Source organism: Lissotriton helveticus, chromosome 7 (assembly GCF_964261635.1).
Source record: "Lissotriton helveticus chromosome 7, aLisHel1.1, whole genome shotgun sequence".
Classification (NCBI taxonomy): domain Eukaryota; kingdom Metazoa; phylum Chordata; class Amphibia; order Caudata; family Salamandridae; genus Lissotriton; species Lissotriton helveticus.
The window spans coordinates 1,779,984,201-1,780,004,334 of NC_136068.1; the positions used below are offsets into that span (position 1 = coordinate 1,779,984,201).

The 20,134-nt window shown below is 42.2% G+C and overlaps 1 protein-coding gene across 1 annotated transcript in view; it reads left to right on the plus strand.

Annotated features, from left to right (window-relative positions):
• Positions 1-20,134, plus strand: part of LOC144767709 (urokinase plasminogen activator surface receptor-like) — a 113,298-nt gene that overhangs the window by 39,511 nt on the left and 53,653 nt on the right. Inside the window, exon 4 of the mRNA XM_078651098.1 lies at positions 8,775-8,924. Coding sequence (XP_078507224.1) covers positions 8,775-8,924 — 150 coding nt within the window. The remainder of the gene's footprint in view (positions 1-8,774; positions 8,925-20,134) is intronic.

Consider the following 20,134-nt stretch of genomic DNA (forward strand, 5'->3'; position numbering starts at 1 on the left):
TATCTAATGCGGATGTAAACAGAGAATCTGAACTGCCATTGTCGCCTTTTATAACTGATCCCTCTGCTTCTTTAAACACACTAACTAATGGTATCACCAGGACTGATAACACTGCCATTGTTATTGCTGGGGACTCTCAGAAGGACAAATTTATCACAGTTACTACCCCACAATGCGGTTCAACAATAACACCTATTATCTCCATCTCCTCTCCACCGGCTCCTGTTCACACCAACGCTGGTGCTAATGCCAATACTTCATCCTTGGATTTAATCCTAAAAACATTAATGGATCATCGCCACGAGGTACAAGAGAATTTCCGACAACTAAGAGAAGATAACTCTAAAATGCACAGCTCCCTCCAGGAAGTTACCAATAAACTAAGTGGCATGACAAAAGAAATCGAGGAACTACAGCAAAGAGTTGTGGAAGTGGAGGAAACTCTCGCTACTACCTCGACTTCATCTGATCGCCATAATGAGGAAATAGGGGCCCTGCAGAATAAGGTTGAAGTTCTGGAAAACGGAAAGAGGCGGCAGAACCTGAGACTCTTTGGGATACCCGAGGGATCTGAGGGAGCTGATGCAAGGGCCTACATGGTAAAGATTTTACAGAGGGCTTTCCCGGATTTGGGTGATTGGGACTGGGACTCACAGCTCCAGCGGGTACATAGACTACCTATCACCCCTAGAACCCAAGAGAGTAAATATCCACTGCCCTTCTTAATCTATTTTGGGAACTATCTGCTGCGACAAGCAGTTTCAATGAAAGCTAGGCCAAATACTCCAGTTACAATTGATAATATAACCTTTTTTGTTAAATACGACCTCAGCAAGGTCACTATGGACAAAAGATGGGGACTATGTAAATTGATCGATTCTTTCAAGTCCCACGGAGCAATGGCCTATCTACAAGAACCTGCTCGCCTCAAAGTTATTAAATCTGGACACAGTCACTTTTTCCATGATGTCAAAGAAGCGGAGCAGTTCCTCTCAAAACTGGATTTAAAAACTTAACTAAGTAAACTAAGAAAGCAAATGGATTAGAATGAAATGAGGCAGAAAAAAAAGGAAAGGGGGAAGGGGGGAAGAAAAAAAGGAAAAAAAAAAAACCATCAGAATAAATTGGTATGGGTACTACTGCTGTTTATAACTCATTAGGGTCATTCTTTCTTCTTTTATTTTTGTATTTCACCTTTTGGCCGATGGTCATTCTATATGATGGCAATATAGAGGGCTCGGGTTCCTGTGGAATTCTCTCAGGGTGGCTGCCCTTCTAACGGCAGCAGAAAATAGAGGGGGGCTTCCGGGTAGGTACTGGGGGGAGGGTACCAGTGGGATGGAAGGGAGGCAAGGGTGGGGGGGTGGATGGAGGGGGGGAGAAAAAGAAAAGGACAAGGCAAGGTTTAAGGTGGTTAACGTTAGAAACTGCAGACAGGTAATGTTATGGCAATTAATGAAAGGTACAGAACGTTTTTTCTTATTAAGAATTTATAATGCTGCAATTTAGGTGTTTAGCTTGGAATGTTTCGGGCTTGAACAATAAGAACAAAAGGCGTATGGTCTATGAGGAACTTAAAATGTATGATCCACATTTAATTATGTTAAAAGAAACGCATATTTGCTTTAAAGACAAAAAAATACTGATTCAACTGGGATATGAAGTGGTGGTGTGTACTACTTTTAACGCTCCCATTAGAGGAGCCGCAATCTTGAAAAAAAAGCAACCATGGGGGGTAGTGATTAAAACTGCCTCGGACAATTGAGGACGGTGGGCCATTACTCAAATGCAGGTCGAGAACCGTAAATTTGTTTTCTGTGCTATATACGGGCCAAATATTGATGACCCGCGCATTTTTGATTGGTTAAATATTGAATTGCTTTCGTGGGAGGGAGAACTTATTATGATGGGGGATTATAACTGCGTGGTAAACTATGAACAGGATGTGACTAAGAGAGGTCTATTCAGACGCATGCGTAAAACTAGGGTGGCGATATTAGAACTAGCTCGGATACACAATGTAAAAGATGTATGGAGGAGCTTGTATCCAGATCAACCTGGCTATACGTTCTACTCCTCACCCCACAAACTGTATTCACGAATAGACTTGGCGTGGGCATCAGACGACGTTATTGAGTTTGGACGTATAGAGATCTTTCCAAAGGTCTCGTCGGACCACAATCCAATTTAATTGTCATTTAGTATAATACAAAAGGATCCGGAAGTTAGATTGTTTACCTTTCCTAGATATATATTGGCAGACGCAGTTTATGTTGGAACACTGAAGGCGCATATCAAAGAATTTATTGAATTCAATTTAGGAAGTGCATCACTTTTATCAGTTTGGGATGCCTGTAAAGCCTCTATCAGGGGTCACGTGCAACCGTATCTATATAAACAAAACGCAGAACAAAGGAAAAAGGATAAGATTGTTACAAATGGTATTTTGCAGCTGGAAAAACAATTAGCTGACAATTTGAGAGCTGGTGGTTTGGGGGCGGAGGATATTGAACAAATAGAAACTAAATTAGTGACTGCACGTTCGACCCTTAAATGTGCTTTAAGGGATAATAATAGCCGAAAGCTGCTCAAATATAAACTGGCACAATATGAATGTGGGGACAAGATAGGAAAGGCCCTGGCTTACAAGGTGGCAGATGACCGAGCGACAACATTAGTTAAATCCATAAAAGGCCCTAATAATATATCATATACCCAGCCAGTACAAATAATGGATCAGTTTGTAACATACTATAAAAATCTTTACACTCCAGAGGGTAGTTGTACAGAAATGCAGACACAAATGTATATTAATAAAAATCTCCCAGTTCGTGAATACTTAGATCAAGAATGTGTTAATAGGCTTGAGGAAGAAGCTACGTTAAAGGAACTGCATTATGCTGTTACTTCTCTCCCATCTAATAAAGCTGCTGGTGAGGATACCCTCCCCATAGAATTATATAAAATTTGCGCGGATGAAATCTTACCACTTTTATGTTTAGTTATTAATTTAATTGGCATTACTGGGCAGGTACCAGAATCGTGGAATACAGCTAAAATTATGTTTTTCCTTAAAAAAAAAAAATCACTAACGGAATGTGGCTCTTATCGTCCTATATCATTGATTAACGCTGACGCTAAAGCATACTCCAAGATGTTGGCTCTTCGCATGGCCCCACTTATGCCGTTGTTGGTAAATGAACAACAACATGGCTTCGTAGCTGGGAGGGACACTACCACCCATGTTAACATGGCGATTACCGCCTTTGATGTTGCAGCAACTAACCACACCCCACTCGGGATGATACTTTTAGACGCAGAGAAGGGGTTTGACCGAGTGGGATGGGATTATTTATGGGGGGCGATGAAACAATATGGCTTTAAAGGACGTTTTTTAAGAAGTATGCAAGCTTTGTATAAAGACCCTAATGCCAAGATCAGCTATGCAGGGGCTGTTTCACCTAAATTTTCAATTTTACGGGGGACACGGCAGGGGTGTCCTCTGTCACCCCTACTCTTCGCTCTTTCCATGGAGCCGTTTATTAATGCCCTTCAAGAGCAAGTCAAAATAAAACCCATGCATCATGAAGACAAAATCCTGAAAATTACTGCTTATGCCGATGACTTAGCCATTTATACCACCAATGTGGCAGAAGCACTAGTGGGGATCTCAGAAGAAGCCAACAACTTTGGGGCTATTGCAGGTTACAAACTTAATATCAATAAAACGCAAGTTATAATGAATTATCAGTCTAATCCTCAAATTCCAGGACATTGCCTGGCTGCGCTTTATTTAGGGGTTAAAATTTCTTCAAAGATCTCGGACATAAACTCATTAAACTACGAACCTTTATTGAAAGAAGTGGCAGCTCTTTTCAAAAAAGTGGCATAAGATTCCGCTTAACTTGTTGGGACGAATGAATTTGATTAAAATGTCCTGCCTAAATTCTTATATCTTTTTCGTAGAATGAGCCAACTCTAAACATACTTTCCACTAATGGTTATCCGGAACATAATGATATATGCTTGATCCAAGAAGTGCTCTGCACATGATTGTTAGTGTGTTCAGAGGAGAATGTGTAAACACAACTTTACAAATAGGAACAGAAAACAAAAGTGACACCATTTGCGATTGCTGGTTCATTTTCTCCTGAAATAAAGAAAGATACACAAGATGGAACAAGCTGGCAGCCAGACACTGCACTAACCATTTTGAAAGGCCTATATTAGCTGTTGTCAGTCTAAACGTGAATATTATACACCGAGTAAATTTGCCTGTTAAATGTTAATATCAGCATGAATTTCAAAAGATCTAATAGTGAAAATATCGTCATCACAAGCATAGAAATAGCAGTAGGTATAGTCTCTTCAGATTCTCCACCTTTGCTATTCCTGTGCCCCTGGTTCCCCTCACTGGGTACATACCCAATCCCACAGCATTGCTTTCCCCTACAGATAGGGTTGCCCACTTTGAAAGATAAAGGGAAAGGTGGAGGCTCAAAGCGCTCAAGTGGGATGTAGAGTTTCAAATCAAGAAACAAAGGCTTACTAGTGAAAAAGAATAAAAGGCACACTGGATAAAACTGAATGAAATGGACAGAGTGGAAGACATTTAGCAGAAATAGGAAGATACAGGAGATGAAGCTTGCCCTAGAATTGAGACAGTATTAGCTTCCAACTGCCACTTTAGTGCCTTACGGGGAAAAATGCATCTCAGACTATTACACCTCCATGTCCAGTAAGTTCATGGGTGAATGTTTTTTAACTGGCAGCTATCCTGTTTCCATAATGTGTAGATGAGAAAATATAGTTGCTTTACTAAGCACTTTCTTTAGAAGGCAACATAGATCCAATGGAGCGTAGTAGACCGCCTGTAGGTTTCTATCATTTTCGGAATTGGGTGGAACATTAATATGGCCTTAGAACCCGCAATAACAGACTCTACTTGGCCATAAAAGGCCTCCTTCAGTGTTAAAGGCCCAATCCAAAGTCAAGGGCCTTTTTAACGAGGTCGTATGCCTTTAATGGCCAGTAGAGCCGACTACAGATGGCTCTAAGAATATTAGAACATTTCTCCTATAGAGGGCTAAATGTTCTAATCTGTTACACGGGCCGAGGGGGTTGACATCCCCTTGGGCATCATTAAGGTCTTTGTTAAACATTAGAATGTTGATGCTCAGTGCTTCTACCGGCCGTGAGAAGCCTTGAGCACTCCATTGTTTTCAATGGAGCATCCATCATCCCAATGTTCCAATCAGTATTAAAACTATATAAAGGTTCTAAGAAGATACTGAATGTGAATTGGAAAAACATTTATTGAGAGAATTTTTTAAGTTTGGGCGGTATGCAAAGGGAAATAAACTGTCAATCTTACATGGATTGCTTAATCTGATGTGCATAAATCAATTTTGCTACTTAGTTCAGAAACTCTTTGTCATGATTGATTCACTGAGTATTGGCAATACACTATTTACAGCACATTCTAATAAGTGAGTTGTGAACAGGGATACCAGAAGAAGCAACCTTGGTGGCAAGAACATGTGGCAAAAGGCCAAAATGTCAGGAATGAAAACAGTGATTCCCTTTTTTAAGTTTCTGAAAAATGTGAATGGCGGAGGAAGGAAGGAGGCACCTCAGGTCAATAGGTATAGGCATTATTGTTGTGGGGCACATGGTCACTTAAAGTGTAATGTCCCAAATAATCACCCAGCTGCACAGGCTTCAGTCCAGCAGATTAATCAGAGTTACTTTAGAAGCCCCTCTGAGGTAATAGACCTTGCTGTGGGTGGATTGGATAGGAGGTAAGGTACCAAACCTCAAACCCCAACCAAAAGCCAGGAATACCTGGAGCCTGTGCCTGTAAACAGCATCAGGTTGGCTCACTTGTAACACCACCACTCCCTGTCCAACTATGTCTCTTTCAGAAACAGTAGGCCAGTGAAACAATTTCCTCATAATCCCCTGGCACACACATAATCAATGCAACTGATGAGGCTATCAGCAATGTCTAGATGAAGATGGATGTTGAGTCCAGGCCAGCTACTGTTGCCCTAAAATAATGGCTAGGTATAGAATACCTGGTGGGCTAGGGTCTTAGAAGTGGAGGTAGTGCTAACCTTCTAGAGAGAGGATGTGGTCTAAAGGCAAGGGCGGTCAACTTCAAATCTGTGGAACCAGATTCGAGTCTCTGCAATGACGCTCAACATCCTGTGATTCTGGGCGAATCACGTAATCTCCCCGTGCCTAACAAAAAATGAATGTGCTCATGTAAAGCGCTCTGATACCTGGTATCGGGTATTCGGGTCAAGTTTCTGCTAAATAAAACTGCTGAAATAAAAACTGAGCACAAGCTGCCACACGAGAACTACTTGGAGTATGTTTCCACCGTGTGACATGGAAGTGGCTTGGTAGGTCTAGGTATGAAAGGAGTACTATTTTAGGTGCCTTCATATATGGTTGAGGAAGAGAAACACCAGCAGTAGATCCTACAAGAATGTAAGTCATTGCTGTAAGTTGAAAGTGCCAGCAAAGTGGAATTTACTAAAACTCCACCAGAATGTAGCAGCACAGGCCCAATAGTGGAAAGCCTATGGATTTAAAATGGTTACTACGATGGAATGCCCTCCAGTGAGATAGCATACCCTGAATAGCCTGAAAGATACAGTTGTTCTATGGTCACCGGAGAAGCCTGCGAAGCTCACATACAATAATGAGATGTATTTCACCCATACTAAAAAGAGGCTGGCCTATTCAAATAAACACGCACTTGATTGTGTCAGACTTTTTGCCCTGACCACTAAATCACTAAAGGGGGATACAAACTCTAGAGAGCCTCTCATTTGGACATCTTTGCACCAGGTCAAAACAAGTGCATTACTTTGACACAAACTTCTCAAGGATTGCTATTTTCCAACCCAAGTTGGGAACAAAATGTGCACTCTTAGAATATGCTTGGCTGGTGTGACCTGTGAGGAGTAGACGAGCTGACTTCCTCTGCGAAAGGAGGAGCTGAATTTCTCTTCAAAAAATGGATGCTGTCCTAATAAAGGGATGATCTGTACAAGGCCCAGCAGGATGGAGAACATGAAGGATGCAAGGCTAGACTAGCCCTACAGGACATCAGTTGGATGTAAGGATGTGAGGGTGGTTTTGTAAGTGGGGGCTGGTTTTAAAAGCACAGCAAGTTTCTTCTGTATTACTCTAGTGATTAAAGTGCCTGCTGGCAAGAGATGGAAGTTTTGTCTACTGCCAGTTTTGACTCACCGAAGGTAGTGCAGAGTATTAATATGCCTGCTGCAAAGAACATGTACGATGCATTTTCTCAGAACAGTATTTTATGTGCATACTCATTTGGCTACTTCTTTTGTCACAGAGATTCTTTTGTAACTGTGCAGTTCATAAGTTGCAAAGATAACCGAGCACAGTGAGCTATGAACTGCCAACAGAGAGCTGTATACAATCTGGATGGTATAGGTTAGAAAGTTATGTTTTCCCGATCTTTCTTTATCCTGATTTTGCTAAAAAAAAAGGTTTGTTTGGGTAGAAATACATTCTTATTAGTAAAGTCAACCCTAACCACTGTGTTATGTTCTGAATCCTAGATGTGTGCTTCTCCAGACCAAGCACTCTTAAAACCTGCCTACCAGCATAAGTAGCATGTGAATCCTACATCTTATAGTCGCCTTTGCCTTTTGTAACAGTATCTATACTCTTAATACACATGTATGGTACATTTTCTCTGTATGTGTGTGTGTAAAGTGTACCAACAACCTACACTGGTATGAGAGCTGCTATAAAACAAAATAAAGTACATGTGAGAGGGAGGTTGTGCAGAGATGACACCCTTAATAGGTTTTAAAACAGGGTACTGACTAAAAACGGAGTAGCTGAAGCTTCTACCAGCAGACTAGTCCACCCAGGCCAGAGCCTTTAGAACAGATTTGGAAAAATCATAAGATTGTTGCAATTATGTAACATTGCATCACTTGTAGAAAGTCCCAAAGTTCCCTGATTCAACTCAATCATAGCCCATTGGGACACCAAAGTTATAGCAACCACATGCATGAACACTATATGAATGCTCTAGGTAATTCCTCAACCCAAGAAGGTGTTGGGGCCTTTCAGGGTTCTCTATGTATTGTGTTTAATTTACTATTTGACACACATGTAAATAAAAGCCCTTGCCATCTTGAGTTTGTTGAGTGATATTTACTTTATCGTGCTATATCTTAGTCCATATTAAATGCTTCTCCAAGAATAAGCCTTGATGGTGTGGCTTCACTATCCCAGTGGAGAGTGAATAGGCCTCACAGTCGACATTCAATTAAGTATATGGTGTTGGCTCCAAAGTTTATCCTGTGGAGTCCGTGGGCAACAGCGTTGTGGTCAGAGGTTCTGGGGAAAATGTTAATCTATTAATTCATAATGATGCTGAGACAGCTTGCATTGCAGGTGAGACTGGCAGGACCTTTGGTGCTGCACGTCCACTGTAGAGGAGATGTATTGATGGACTTGCTTATTTCCCAGTTTGGATAATGTATATTTGTCCAGGAATGTACACTGGGGTTCCCACTTGATGGGAGATTTGAGAGGTGAGTAGCTACCTAATGGAGGTGGCTAACTGGGACAGTCTTACAGGGAGTGATGTGGTCCATGTAAAGACAGGTCCTCATATCCCATTGACGTTGGGTCAGAAATCAACACCTTTTATGATGTTTTCAATTCCTCAAATGTAGTGGAAAAAATCCTGAGATGTATATTCCTTGTCCCTTTAGTGCCTCCTGTAAATGAGACGGCGAACGGATACAAGTGCCCAACTTGCTTCATGAGCATTTCCTCTAATGGATGTACACCTACGGAGGACATTCTCTGTGTAGGCATGGAGAACCTGTGTGTCAACTACATTAAAACAAGCCAAGGATCAGGTAACCCTCATGGATGATGCATCATTGTTATCATTTATTTCATAAGGTTACTTATTAACAGGTCCTAGTAAAAAGCTGTGCAAAATGATGTATAATTGTACAGCGAACTGATATGCTGTGTCTAAGAGCACTAGACAAGAATGCTAAAATAAAATACGCGTTTATTTATTAAATACATCAAATATGCATTTATTTAAATAAAGCAGCATTTTACATTTTGAAAAACAGTGTTATACATTAAAGAAAGAATACACTTATTTCATGGAAGTGAAAATGGGTAGAGTGGAACAGAAACAACATGGTCATAGATATGTGAGTACCGTTGAACCTGAAACATGTTAACAGGTCAAATGTAACGGGCAAATGACTCCTTGCTTGAGGTACATAGGCACAACTGACATAGCAGCTCTACTCTTAAGAAGAACTGCATGCAGAGCTCAAATGGGTTAAAAGGTGGGGGATCTCTGAAATGGGTGTGGCCTTTGCAGTTATAGCTGTGACTTAAACTCAAACAATTTCTGTGTGAGAGCTCTTAGTCGCAGCTGTTATAAACACCTGAAGATGGCTTAGTCCAAAGTATGCACCGTAAAAGAGTAAAATGCTAAAAAAATACACAAAAAGCAACATCCCGGAGTGGAAGATTCGGAACACAATGTGAAATCTGAACTGAATCACTGACATGGATTACCTAAAACTCTAATTTATTGCTCAGAAATCTTATGAAAATCAAGGGAGCTGTTTTCATGTCTTTTCTAAAATACTATCGGGTCTGAGAGCTGGAAGGACCCGGCCCATTTAAATGCCCTGACTGCATAAACAGTTAAGCAAATGACCTTTGCACTCCTATCCTGTACTGCTGACTCTGGTAGCCGGTGGATGAGGGTTCTGGTGTTTTGGTCCCAGAAGGACTGGACTCAGAAGTGCGGGGGGAAGTCTAGCTGCGGTTAAGAAGCAAAGATTAGCTGAAATTAAGTTGCAAGAAGAGTAATGTTTGTCATCATAAGGACAATTTTGGGATTAGCATAAAACGCTTTGTGGACTAGTGCAAGTGGTTTGTAGAGGGAGGGCCCTGTTCTAAACGAAGAGCCAGTCAGCTTGGCAATAGTGTGAAGGGAGTGGTGCCCGATTCACAAAGATGTTGATGTGTTTACACTTGTTGCACTCCTTGAGACCAAGAAAATGCCAGGTGTACTCCTGGTGCACTTGAGAAATTCATGAGTAAGCTAAAGTACTATAATAGTAACTCACACATACCTATACATCAATCTTTCTGGAATCCAGCCTGGGGTGTTCAGGACAGAGGTCTTAGGACCAGATGTGCGACAGTTTTTTGCCGTTGCAAACTGGAAATCTGCCTGTTTGCGACCCCAATATTCAATCAATCAATCAATCATTTGTGAAGCGCACTACATACCTGTGAGGGTCTCAAGGCACTGGGGATGGGGGGGCGCTACTGATCGAACAGACAGGTCTTGAGTATCCTCCTGAAGGTCAGCAAGTCTTGGGTCGGTCGAAGGCTCAGTGGGAGAGTGTTACATGTCTTGGTGGCGAGGTGGGAGAAGGATATCCCGCCGGTGGTTGTTCTTTGGATGCACGGGACGGTGGCGAGTGAGAGGTCAGCGGAGCATAGCTGGCGGTTGGGGATTGGTCTGCCCTATGTACAAACCCTATTTTGCAAGTCTGTGACCTATTATCAACTCGCAAAATAGGGTCTGCCACTCGCTATTAGGAAGGGGCATGCTAAGGGCTTCCCTTCCAAATAGCGGTCACAGAACACTCACAGTTTTCCACCTACTTCAAGTTGGTGGTAAGCCACTGGCAAATGGGAAAAGGTCCCCAGGGCACCCCTTCCCCTTTGTGAATGTATGCGTAAATATTTTTTGAGAATAGGCAGAGGTCCCATGGACCACTGCCTACTCTTAAAAAATGAAACAGAAACATTACATTTTTCTCTTTTAAATGGAGTTTGATTTCCTTTCTTAGGAAAACAGGATGCTCTTAAAAAAAACCTGCTTAATATAAAAAATGAAGCAATTTGTGACTTGCACATTTTAAGGGTCCTACATCTGGCCCATGGTGCTCCAGTGGTGAGTAAGTGATATGGAAGGGTCACAAAAGTACTAATGCTGTAGCCCAAATTCCTGATAACGAATGAGTTAATTACAACCATGACTGTACAGAAGAGGGACCTCTGCGCAGAAGTGAATCTCTCAGCGGAAGTGGAATTAGAAAGCATTTTAAATAGATTTAGGGCTGTATGCATGGCTTTGGTGGTGATAAAATTGTGGTAGTGGTAAAGACCCATATGTCAGAAGGAAACTATATATACCTAGGAGTAGTGGTAATAGTAGAAGAGCACTACTGCTGCTATGTGTGGGGGTACAGAGCCCTGTGCCATATTGAACATCTCTACATTCCTGGCAGGGACCTTCAGTCCCAGAGATCCCCTTGCTTTCATAGCACCAACGCTCAGAGAGGGGCTGGATTGCCTGATCATAAGCACTACAAAGTATCGCACCTGAGACTATGGTGCTGGAAATGCTTGGGTTGTGCCTGGGCAAAGCCTGGGCCAAGGGAGGGCCCATCCATGCCCATCGGAGCCCAGAGAAGGTTAGGCTGGGTCCCGCCTCTTGATTTTTTAAACTTGGCCCATCTAAATGCATGAACCCGCTGTACCATCTGGAACGCATTCAGGAAATGTGACTACACGGCTCTGTGTGGCACCTTTATTGTTTACTTGGCTGAGTAGCTTGGTTTAGGAACCTTGTTTGCGTGCTCTTGTGTGCATGAGCTCAGTATGCTTGCTCATCATTTCAGTCCCACCTAGCACCCTTGGATTAATGTCGGATATGGCTAACGACCACATGGCTGCCTTGACATATTGTTGGGATGTTATCTGCATGTTATTATGCTGTCTCTTTAATTGCCACGAGTCTCCATCACAAGCCTTATTGTACTCGTGCCTTCCAGTTCTTGAATGTAATTGTAGAATCCCCGGGAGGACAGTTGCTGCCGGGAGAGCTGGATACTGGACGTGATTAAAGGATGATCTTCCTTACGACGGCGTATGTGTCATCCTTCCATTGGCAACGAGGGTCCAGTGTTTCATCTCTTCTCAGAGGTTCTTTTCATTTGATTCAAAAGACGGAGCAACCGTGACGTCGGATTATCGTAACAATCTTCTAGACGCTTAAACAACTACAGAAGCTGCTCGACGTTCACGCATTCCTGCTGATTTATTGGGTGCCGTGAGTTTACAAAAAGACTTCCTCTTTCCTGTTTTGAAAATTTAGCCTTGTTAAATTTCCTGCCATAGCGCGAGCTCTGCTCATCTCAAGCCAACGCGACCTCTGCACGTCATTCCTATTCCACAGCGCGCTGTCATTCTCGTTCTGCTTCTACCTAAGTTAGAAGCACATTATGACGTTTGCTGTCATTACAATTATCAGGGAATCTTGATGCGCATTCTACTACATTGTGACGTCCGCTGCAGCTATTCCATGCACTTCTGGGCATAACATGACATGTACATTATAATTTCAATCTAAAATTTGTGAATACAATCTTTAAAAGAAAAGAGGAATTCAGGCACTTTAAAAATATTATTTTATTTTTGGATTTCTTTCTTGGGATTTTGTGGCAGCAACTCACCCACGCAAATGGAAAAGGTAGCCTCGCCACCTCCCTTTTTGCAGTCTGCTGGTCCTCCTCCTATGCCCTGGAAGCAGTGGAAAGCCACGTTTGAGGCCTACATCGAAGCCATTGATGGTGATACCTTCACCTCCAAAAAGAAGAAGGCGTTGTTAGTGTACAATTTGGGACCTGAAGGAAGGTCCATTCTTGAAACCTTACCTCTTGAAGAAGTAAGAATATCCGTTTCAGGAAATGACGGTGATGCACAAGTAATTGATGAATATGCCACTCTCATCAAAACTCTGGACAAAAGATTTAGTCCCAAACGAAACATTGTATTGGAGCGTCATAAGTTTTTGCAACGTGCGCAAATGCCCGGAGAGTTTATTGACGATTTCGTTGCAGCTTTGAGGATTTTGGCAGTCAATTGCAACTACAGGGAATTCAGGGATGAAATCATTAGGGATCAACTAATTGAACGCACTTGTGACAGAAAGGTTCGTGAAAAACTTTTATCCTCTAGTGATCCTGACTTAGAAACTGCTTTAACCTTGGCCAAATCAGTTGAACATTCCCAGTTTTGCATGAAGGAAATGAATACTCCTGCGTCAACTCCTGCGTCATCTACTGTGGTTTCAGCTGAGTCTTCTGAGATTAATGCTGTCACCACCAAAGCGCCCATTAAGGCTTCTGAGCGAAGGACATTCAATACTAACTCTCCTCGTTCTTCATTTGTTGCCAATAAGCCCAGAAATGATACTCAAGGCTTGTCTTGTTATCGATGTGGGAGTAGATCTCATTTGGGAAACTTCAAATTTTGCTTTGCTGTCAATCAATCCTGCTTCAAATGTGGCAAGAAGGGTCATCTAGCACGTATGTGCAAAGCCACTGGTGTACAAAAGGGTTCTTCACACATGGTGAAGAGCATTGATGAACGACAGTATGTTGTTGATGATGATGATGAGTATCATGAGTTTTTGATGTTGTCTGCTTCTCCCATGGATGCGGATGGCGTTGTTGAAATAGCTTCTATGGATGGGTCTCGTAGAAGGAAGTCCCCGACCTGTTCTATCAATGTGAATGGTTTTCGTATCAAATTTCTGGCGGACTCAGGTTCTCCTTTCTCAATGGTCAATGTTAAGGATTTAGACATTTTAGGGAAAGTACCGTTGTCTCAGTCGTTTATTAAAATGTTTGCCTATGGAGGCAAAAGAGTGGAGGTATTAGGAAAGTTTAGAGCTGAACTTGAATACAAAAGTGATTTTACATCTTCAATTATTTATGTTGTCAAAGATGGTACAAATTTGCTGGGTTGGCATGAACAAGGTGAGCTTGGCATGATCCTTGATCCAAACCATGAGGACATGGTTTTGTCAAGACGTGAAGCTAAGCAATACTATGCCTCTTTGCCTGACTTTGAATCTGTACATTCTCTGAGTGCTTCATATGAAACTGAATGGACACATGAGTTTCCTGAAATTTTTTGTGACAAGTTGGGTAAACTCAAGAGTTTCCAGCACCAAATCGTCTTGAAAGAGGGAGTTAAGGCAGTTGCACACAAAGTTCGCAAAGTACCACTTAGTATGCATAATGAATTGAAGAATGAACTGGACAGATTGTGTCTTTTGGGAGTGATTGAACCCATAGAGGGGTCAGAATGGTTGTCTCCCATTGTTTTAGCGCGTAAGGCCGATAAGTCTCTCAGGATGTGTGTAGATTTGCGTGATTTGAATGCTTGCATTTGGGTTGATCGACAACCACTACCTAACATTAATGAAATGCTATCTACATTGAAGGGTGCCAAGTATTTTACCACCCTGGATATTTTTTCGGCATACCATCAAGTTGTATTAAGCAAAGATTCAAGACACCTTACGTCTTTTGTGACTCCAGAGGGTGCCTTCCGTTATTTGAGAATGCCATTCGGACTGGCGTCGGCTTCCGCAGTTTTTCAACGCCTTATGGGAAATCTTTTTAAAGATACTGCGGGAGTTGTCTTCTTCCAGGATGACATTCTCATTTATGGCAAGTCTGTAGATGAGCATAATAGCAGAGTGAGAACGGTTTTGGAAATTCTAAGGAAGTTTGGTTTAACATTGAGGAAGGACAAATGCAAATTTCTCAGGGATGGTGTAAATTATTTGGGACATCACATCTCAGCTAAAGGGGTGGAACCCAAAATGAAATTGTTGGAAGCCATTCAAAATGCACCAGAACCACTGAACAAGGATCAACTACGTTCCTTTTTGGGACTAGTTGAATATTATGCTAAATTTGTTCGTAATTTTTCTGACAAAACTGTGTCTTTAAGGAATTTGTTGAAAAAGAATGTAAAGTATGAATGGTCACAAGAGTGTACAAATGATTTCAAACTACTGAAGGATGCAATTGTGCAGGCACGTCCTCTCAAGCTTTTCAACATCAATGACCAATGTATTGTAATTACTGATGCTAGCAATGTGGGTCTTGGGGCAGTTCTTTTACAGAAGAGGCCTGAGGGTAAGGAAGAAGTAATTGCTTTTGCTTCCAGAACCTTACGTGGAACGGAAAGCACCTATTCTACCATTGAAAAGGAGGCATTAGCTTTATGGTGGGGGGTGCAGCATTTCAGGAATTTTCTTTGGGGGAATCATATCATTCTCAGGACTGATCATAAGCCTCTTGTTGATCTTTTCACCATTAAAGGTGGTGGCAGGGCAACTCCTCGCATTGCTAAATGGCAGTAGAGGCTTAGTGAGTTTGATTATCATCTAGAATAGGTGCCTGGGGTTAGGAACAATGTGGCTGATTGTTTATCCAGGTTGCCTCTTCCCCACGATGATTTGGAGCACTGTTGTGAGGATTTGGAAATGATATGTGCGGTTAGTCCTGTGTCAGAGGTTGGTATTATGTTATCGGAGACTGATTGGAAGCTTGCTGTAACTGAGGATAGGGCTTTGTGTTGTGTTATTGACTACTTGACTAATGATTGACCCGATGACAAGTCTTTGCCTTCTGAGTTGGTACCTTTCAGGAGAGTGTGCGATGAATTATCTTTAATTGATGGTGTCTTATGTAGAGGTGGTTTATTGGTGGTTCCGGAAGTTCTTTGCAAAAAGGTTTTGGATTTAGCTCACGTGGGTCACCTGGGTATTCGCGCTATGAAGAGGAGGGTACGTGAGGATTTCTGGTGGCCTGGGGTGGATAAGGCGATCGAACACTGTGTTCGTGACTGTGGTGCTTGTGTCCTTAGTGATAAGTCTCAAGTTACTTGTCCCTCTCCGGTGACTCCGGTGCATGTTGTGGAATTGCCTTGGCATAAGTTGGCGTTTGATGTAGCTGGCCCATTTTATAATCTTGGTACAACTCCGAAGTATGCACTGGTTTTGATTGACTACATGTCAAAGTGGCCAGAAATAAGATTTGTTGAGAGTACCAATTCTGCCACCGTTATCAATTTCCTTAAAGATGTTTTCTTGCGTGAGGGCTTTCCTGAAGAGTTGGTGTCTGACAATGGCACTCAGTTGGTGTCAAGTGAAATGCAAAGTTTTTTAAAATCTCATGGCATCAAACACATTCTCACCTCTCTTTATCACCCTTCTAGCAATGGTTTGGTTGAGCGCTTGAACCGTGTAATTAAAGATCAATTGCAGTTGGCTGACATCAATGATCTGAATTGGAAAAAAGTCATTTCCGATATGTTGTGGGCGTTAAGAGTTACCCCTCATTCTAGCACGGGTGTGTCACCCTTTACTTTGCTAAGGGGTAGAGTAGCCGGTTCGGATCTGAATAAGGATTGGATGTTGAGGAAAGATGTTGATGTGGTCAAATTAGGTAAAGTGGCTGATGTTAGAGGTCTTACTCAAGCCAATTACGCTCAAGGTAGTTTTAGATCATCTCCTGTGCGCTCGGGGGACTGGGTAAGAATCAAGAAGGCAGTGCTTTTGCGTAAGGGGTTGGCTCGGTTTTCCCCTCCTGTTCGGGTAAAGGAAGTCAAGAACCATGTGGTGGTTCTAGAAAATGGCAAGGTTTGGAATAAATCTCGTGTTTCTGTTGTTCCTAAGCACAAAGTGGAATTTGTGAAAAGCAAATTTGGTTTGAGGTCTCAAGTTTTGCCCACCTCTGACTCAGGCTTACTTCCTGTTAATACTGTGCCTCGGGTTTTGCCCGCTTCTAGCTCAGGTTCTATTTCTAATTATGTTATTCCTCAACGAAGTTCCACCAGATGCAAAGTTGTTCCTGTGAAGTTTCGGGATTTTGTCACTTATTGAATAATTGCACTTTCTTTTAGCACTTTCTTTTATCTTCTTGTTTTTTAGGGTTGGGGTGAGTTTATTGTTACGTATAAATAATTTTGTTTTTTTTATTTTCTTTTATTCATTGTTGTTTATTGAGGGAAGGGGGATGTGTTGGGATGTTATCTGCATGTTATTATGCTGTCTCTTTAATTGCCACGAGTCTCCATCACAAGCCTTATTGTACTCGTGCCTTCCAGTTCTTGAATGTAATTGTAGAATCCCCGGGAGGACAGTTGCTGCCGGGAGAGCTGGATACTAGACGTGATTAAAGGATGATCTTCCTTACGACGGCGTATGTGTCATCCTTTCACATATCCTTCATCTTTCGGCAATCCCGAGGTTAGGCAAATCAGTGAAAGTGAACCTAGCTCCAAAAGGAAGCATAAAACGAAGCATGGAAGACATTCTAAATTACAATGCAGTTTCCATCGTAGTACTGATAGCAAGGAGTCTGGAGACCCCCCTTTGCTGCTGTCTGGACAGGCTTCAAATAGACCTACGTCTGATGATCGTGTACAACCACCTATTGACTGAAATGGGATTTTGGACAGATGTTCATCTTCTGTGCATGTATGTATTTCTCCCTTGTTGGATACGATATGTTACTGTGAAAATTCTGTTAGCCAGTTGATTTCTTCTTTAAATGTTGCCTCAGATCGGCAACTCACAGATCACAGTTGACTAGCAGTGTTGGTAATAGTACTCCTTCAGCTGTCCCCTCAATGTTACTGGATAGCGTAGGTCCTGACCAGTTCTCACAATTTCGAGGTGATCTGTGCCCCCCAAAGTCAGGAGCAAGTGGGGTAGATGGTTAAGGGGTGCAAACTTTAGGATTGGGTGCCTTGTATAGGGCACATTGATAAAGGCCTCACACGCAGATTCAAGCAACGCCCCGCAGCCTCAGTCCTACCTGACCCTCTCCCCTGCTAGCTGTTCCTATGTGGTCATTTTAACTGGGGTTCCCCCACCCCAGGGATGCACTGGAGAGTCTTATAGGCACCTTAAAAATAAGGTATGTCATTGGTTGATTAGTCATACAGATTTGAAAATCCCTCAATATGACAACATCCTATTGGTAAGGAGGGTTGGTTGGTCCTATCACCCAAAAACATTAGAGGGCACTGTGTTCTTATCAGTTGTAGAAATCTTGGTCTGGATCAGTAGTTGGTCAAGAGTGGGACTAGGGCCTGTTTAGTGAGAGACGACATTAATCTTGTCCACCTGGCATTTTTTTAATAAGCATTTGACACCCAAGGAAAGGGTAGGATCCAGGCCCTTGCCCTTCTGAGTTGCTGCTGGGGATAGGTTGTCAGTCTCGACCTCCAACATATTTCTCCCTCTCTCTGACCTGGATATTTTAGACTGACGTCCTGGTCTGTCTTCCAGCAATAGTGATATTCTGGAAAATAATCTCTAAATTCCTTCCCACCAACCTGCAGCTGTCCCCCACTAATCTCCAATGTTCTGCCCCCATTCCTTCTGGAGTGTGTATCCCCTCCCTTAGTTGTGTTGGGCCTCCTCTTTTATCCCCCATAGCCTTGGAGTCTCATGTTTTGGGCAATACTGAGCTGCACCTGCACTCCCATACTAAGATCATCTCCTAGAATGTTGCTGGTTTGCTGTCAAAACTTGAGTACCTTGATTTGGGTCTTTCCACAGATTCATTTGACTGCTGCCTGTTCCAAGAGACTTTCTCATGCAGAGCAGTGCAGCAGCTGCAAATTCTGCACTGCGTGAGAAGGAGAGAGCTTTAGAGCACCACATTTACTGAAATATGGCAATCTCCTACCCTCACCCTAGTGCAGTGCTGAAATTTGCTGCCATATGCCATGGAGATGCCATTGCGCCATAGTCCAAGAGGTGAACAACCTTTACAATGCAACTTTTACCACGCAGTGCCTTTACGACGCAACTTTTACAACGCAAACCATTAAAACGCATTGCGCTGGGGGGCGCTCTAGGATAGGGAATAGATTTAATTTACTATCCAACATCTTCCCTACTATCCATGGGGACTGGAGTTGGAATAGTAAATTAAATAATTCACTATCCTACACCCAAAAGCACTATGCGTTGTAATGATATGCGATGTAAAAACCGCGTTGTAAAGGCATGCGTGGTAAAAGCATGCGTTGTAATGTCATACATCCTGCAAAAGTATCTCTGTGAGTCAAGCAGAGGTTTTATACTGGAAGTTTACCCTTTAAGTTCAAAATACTATGCTTAGACTCATTTTAAACATTTCCCCCGTTGTATGTGTGCTGTATAGTGTATCATACATGCAAAGTTGGAAAATAAAGAAGAAACAAATTATTTCTCTTTTCTGATGCTAAACTCTGTCTACTTTATTTAGGAAATTGAGATTAGTGTCATAAACTTTGGATGGCTGCATAGGAATGCCCATGCACTACCCATAGTATGCCACATTTGCGCTAAGTAATGCAAAGCAGTGCTATGTGATGCTTCAAGATACTTTCATGTTATTTCCAGTGCTTAACAAGTTTAAAGCTGGAATGAAAATTGGACAAAAAGATTTGGCGCTGATATGTTTCAATTTTGTGACACAAACACGGCATAAAATCTTAGTAAATCTGCCTCTTGGTCAGTTGCCCCAGATGCCGAGCAGGGTTTGTCAATTTTAACCTGACTGCTACCACCACAGGGAAGGGAAGACCCTCGGGAGTGTTGTCAGTTTGGATCAAAACTACTGTTTGCTGCCTGTCTAGGAAGTTTGCATTGGGTAGTGCTGAAGGACAGTGCATTTCCCTTTCCTTTCCTACAAGTAGTGAAATTAAATAAAAATGTATAATAAACGCACTCTACTACCCTGAGGTGTCTAGGCTCGCAACCTTGCAAACTGGGCAGTACCAGGTATGAGGGCAAATGATATAGGCTGCTAGGGAATAAAAAGCCATGTTTTTAGTTTTTCTCTAAAGCAGAGAAGGTCTAATTCCTTTTTCAAGAATAAAGGGAGGCTGTTCCAGAAAAGGGAGGTGCTGCTAGTAGAACTTCTCCCGCCCCATTTTTCTTTTTTTACTCTGGGAACAATGATATTACAAGCTGTTTCTGAGCGAAGGGATCGTGGCGGAAGGTACCATTGAAATCTCAACTTAAAAACTTGTGGGCCTTCTCAATGGAGAGCACCGAAAGCAATGCATAGGGCCTTAAACTGTATACGCTTCTCAATAGGTAACCAATGGAGAAGCGGAAGGGCAGCTGAGACAGATTCTCTTTTGGGTATGCCTAATAACAGGCGAGCAGCTGAGATTGTAGGATCTGCAGCTTATTCAGCCTTTTTTT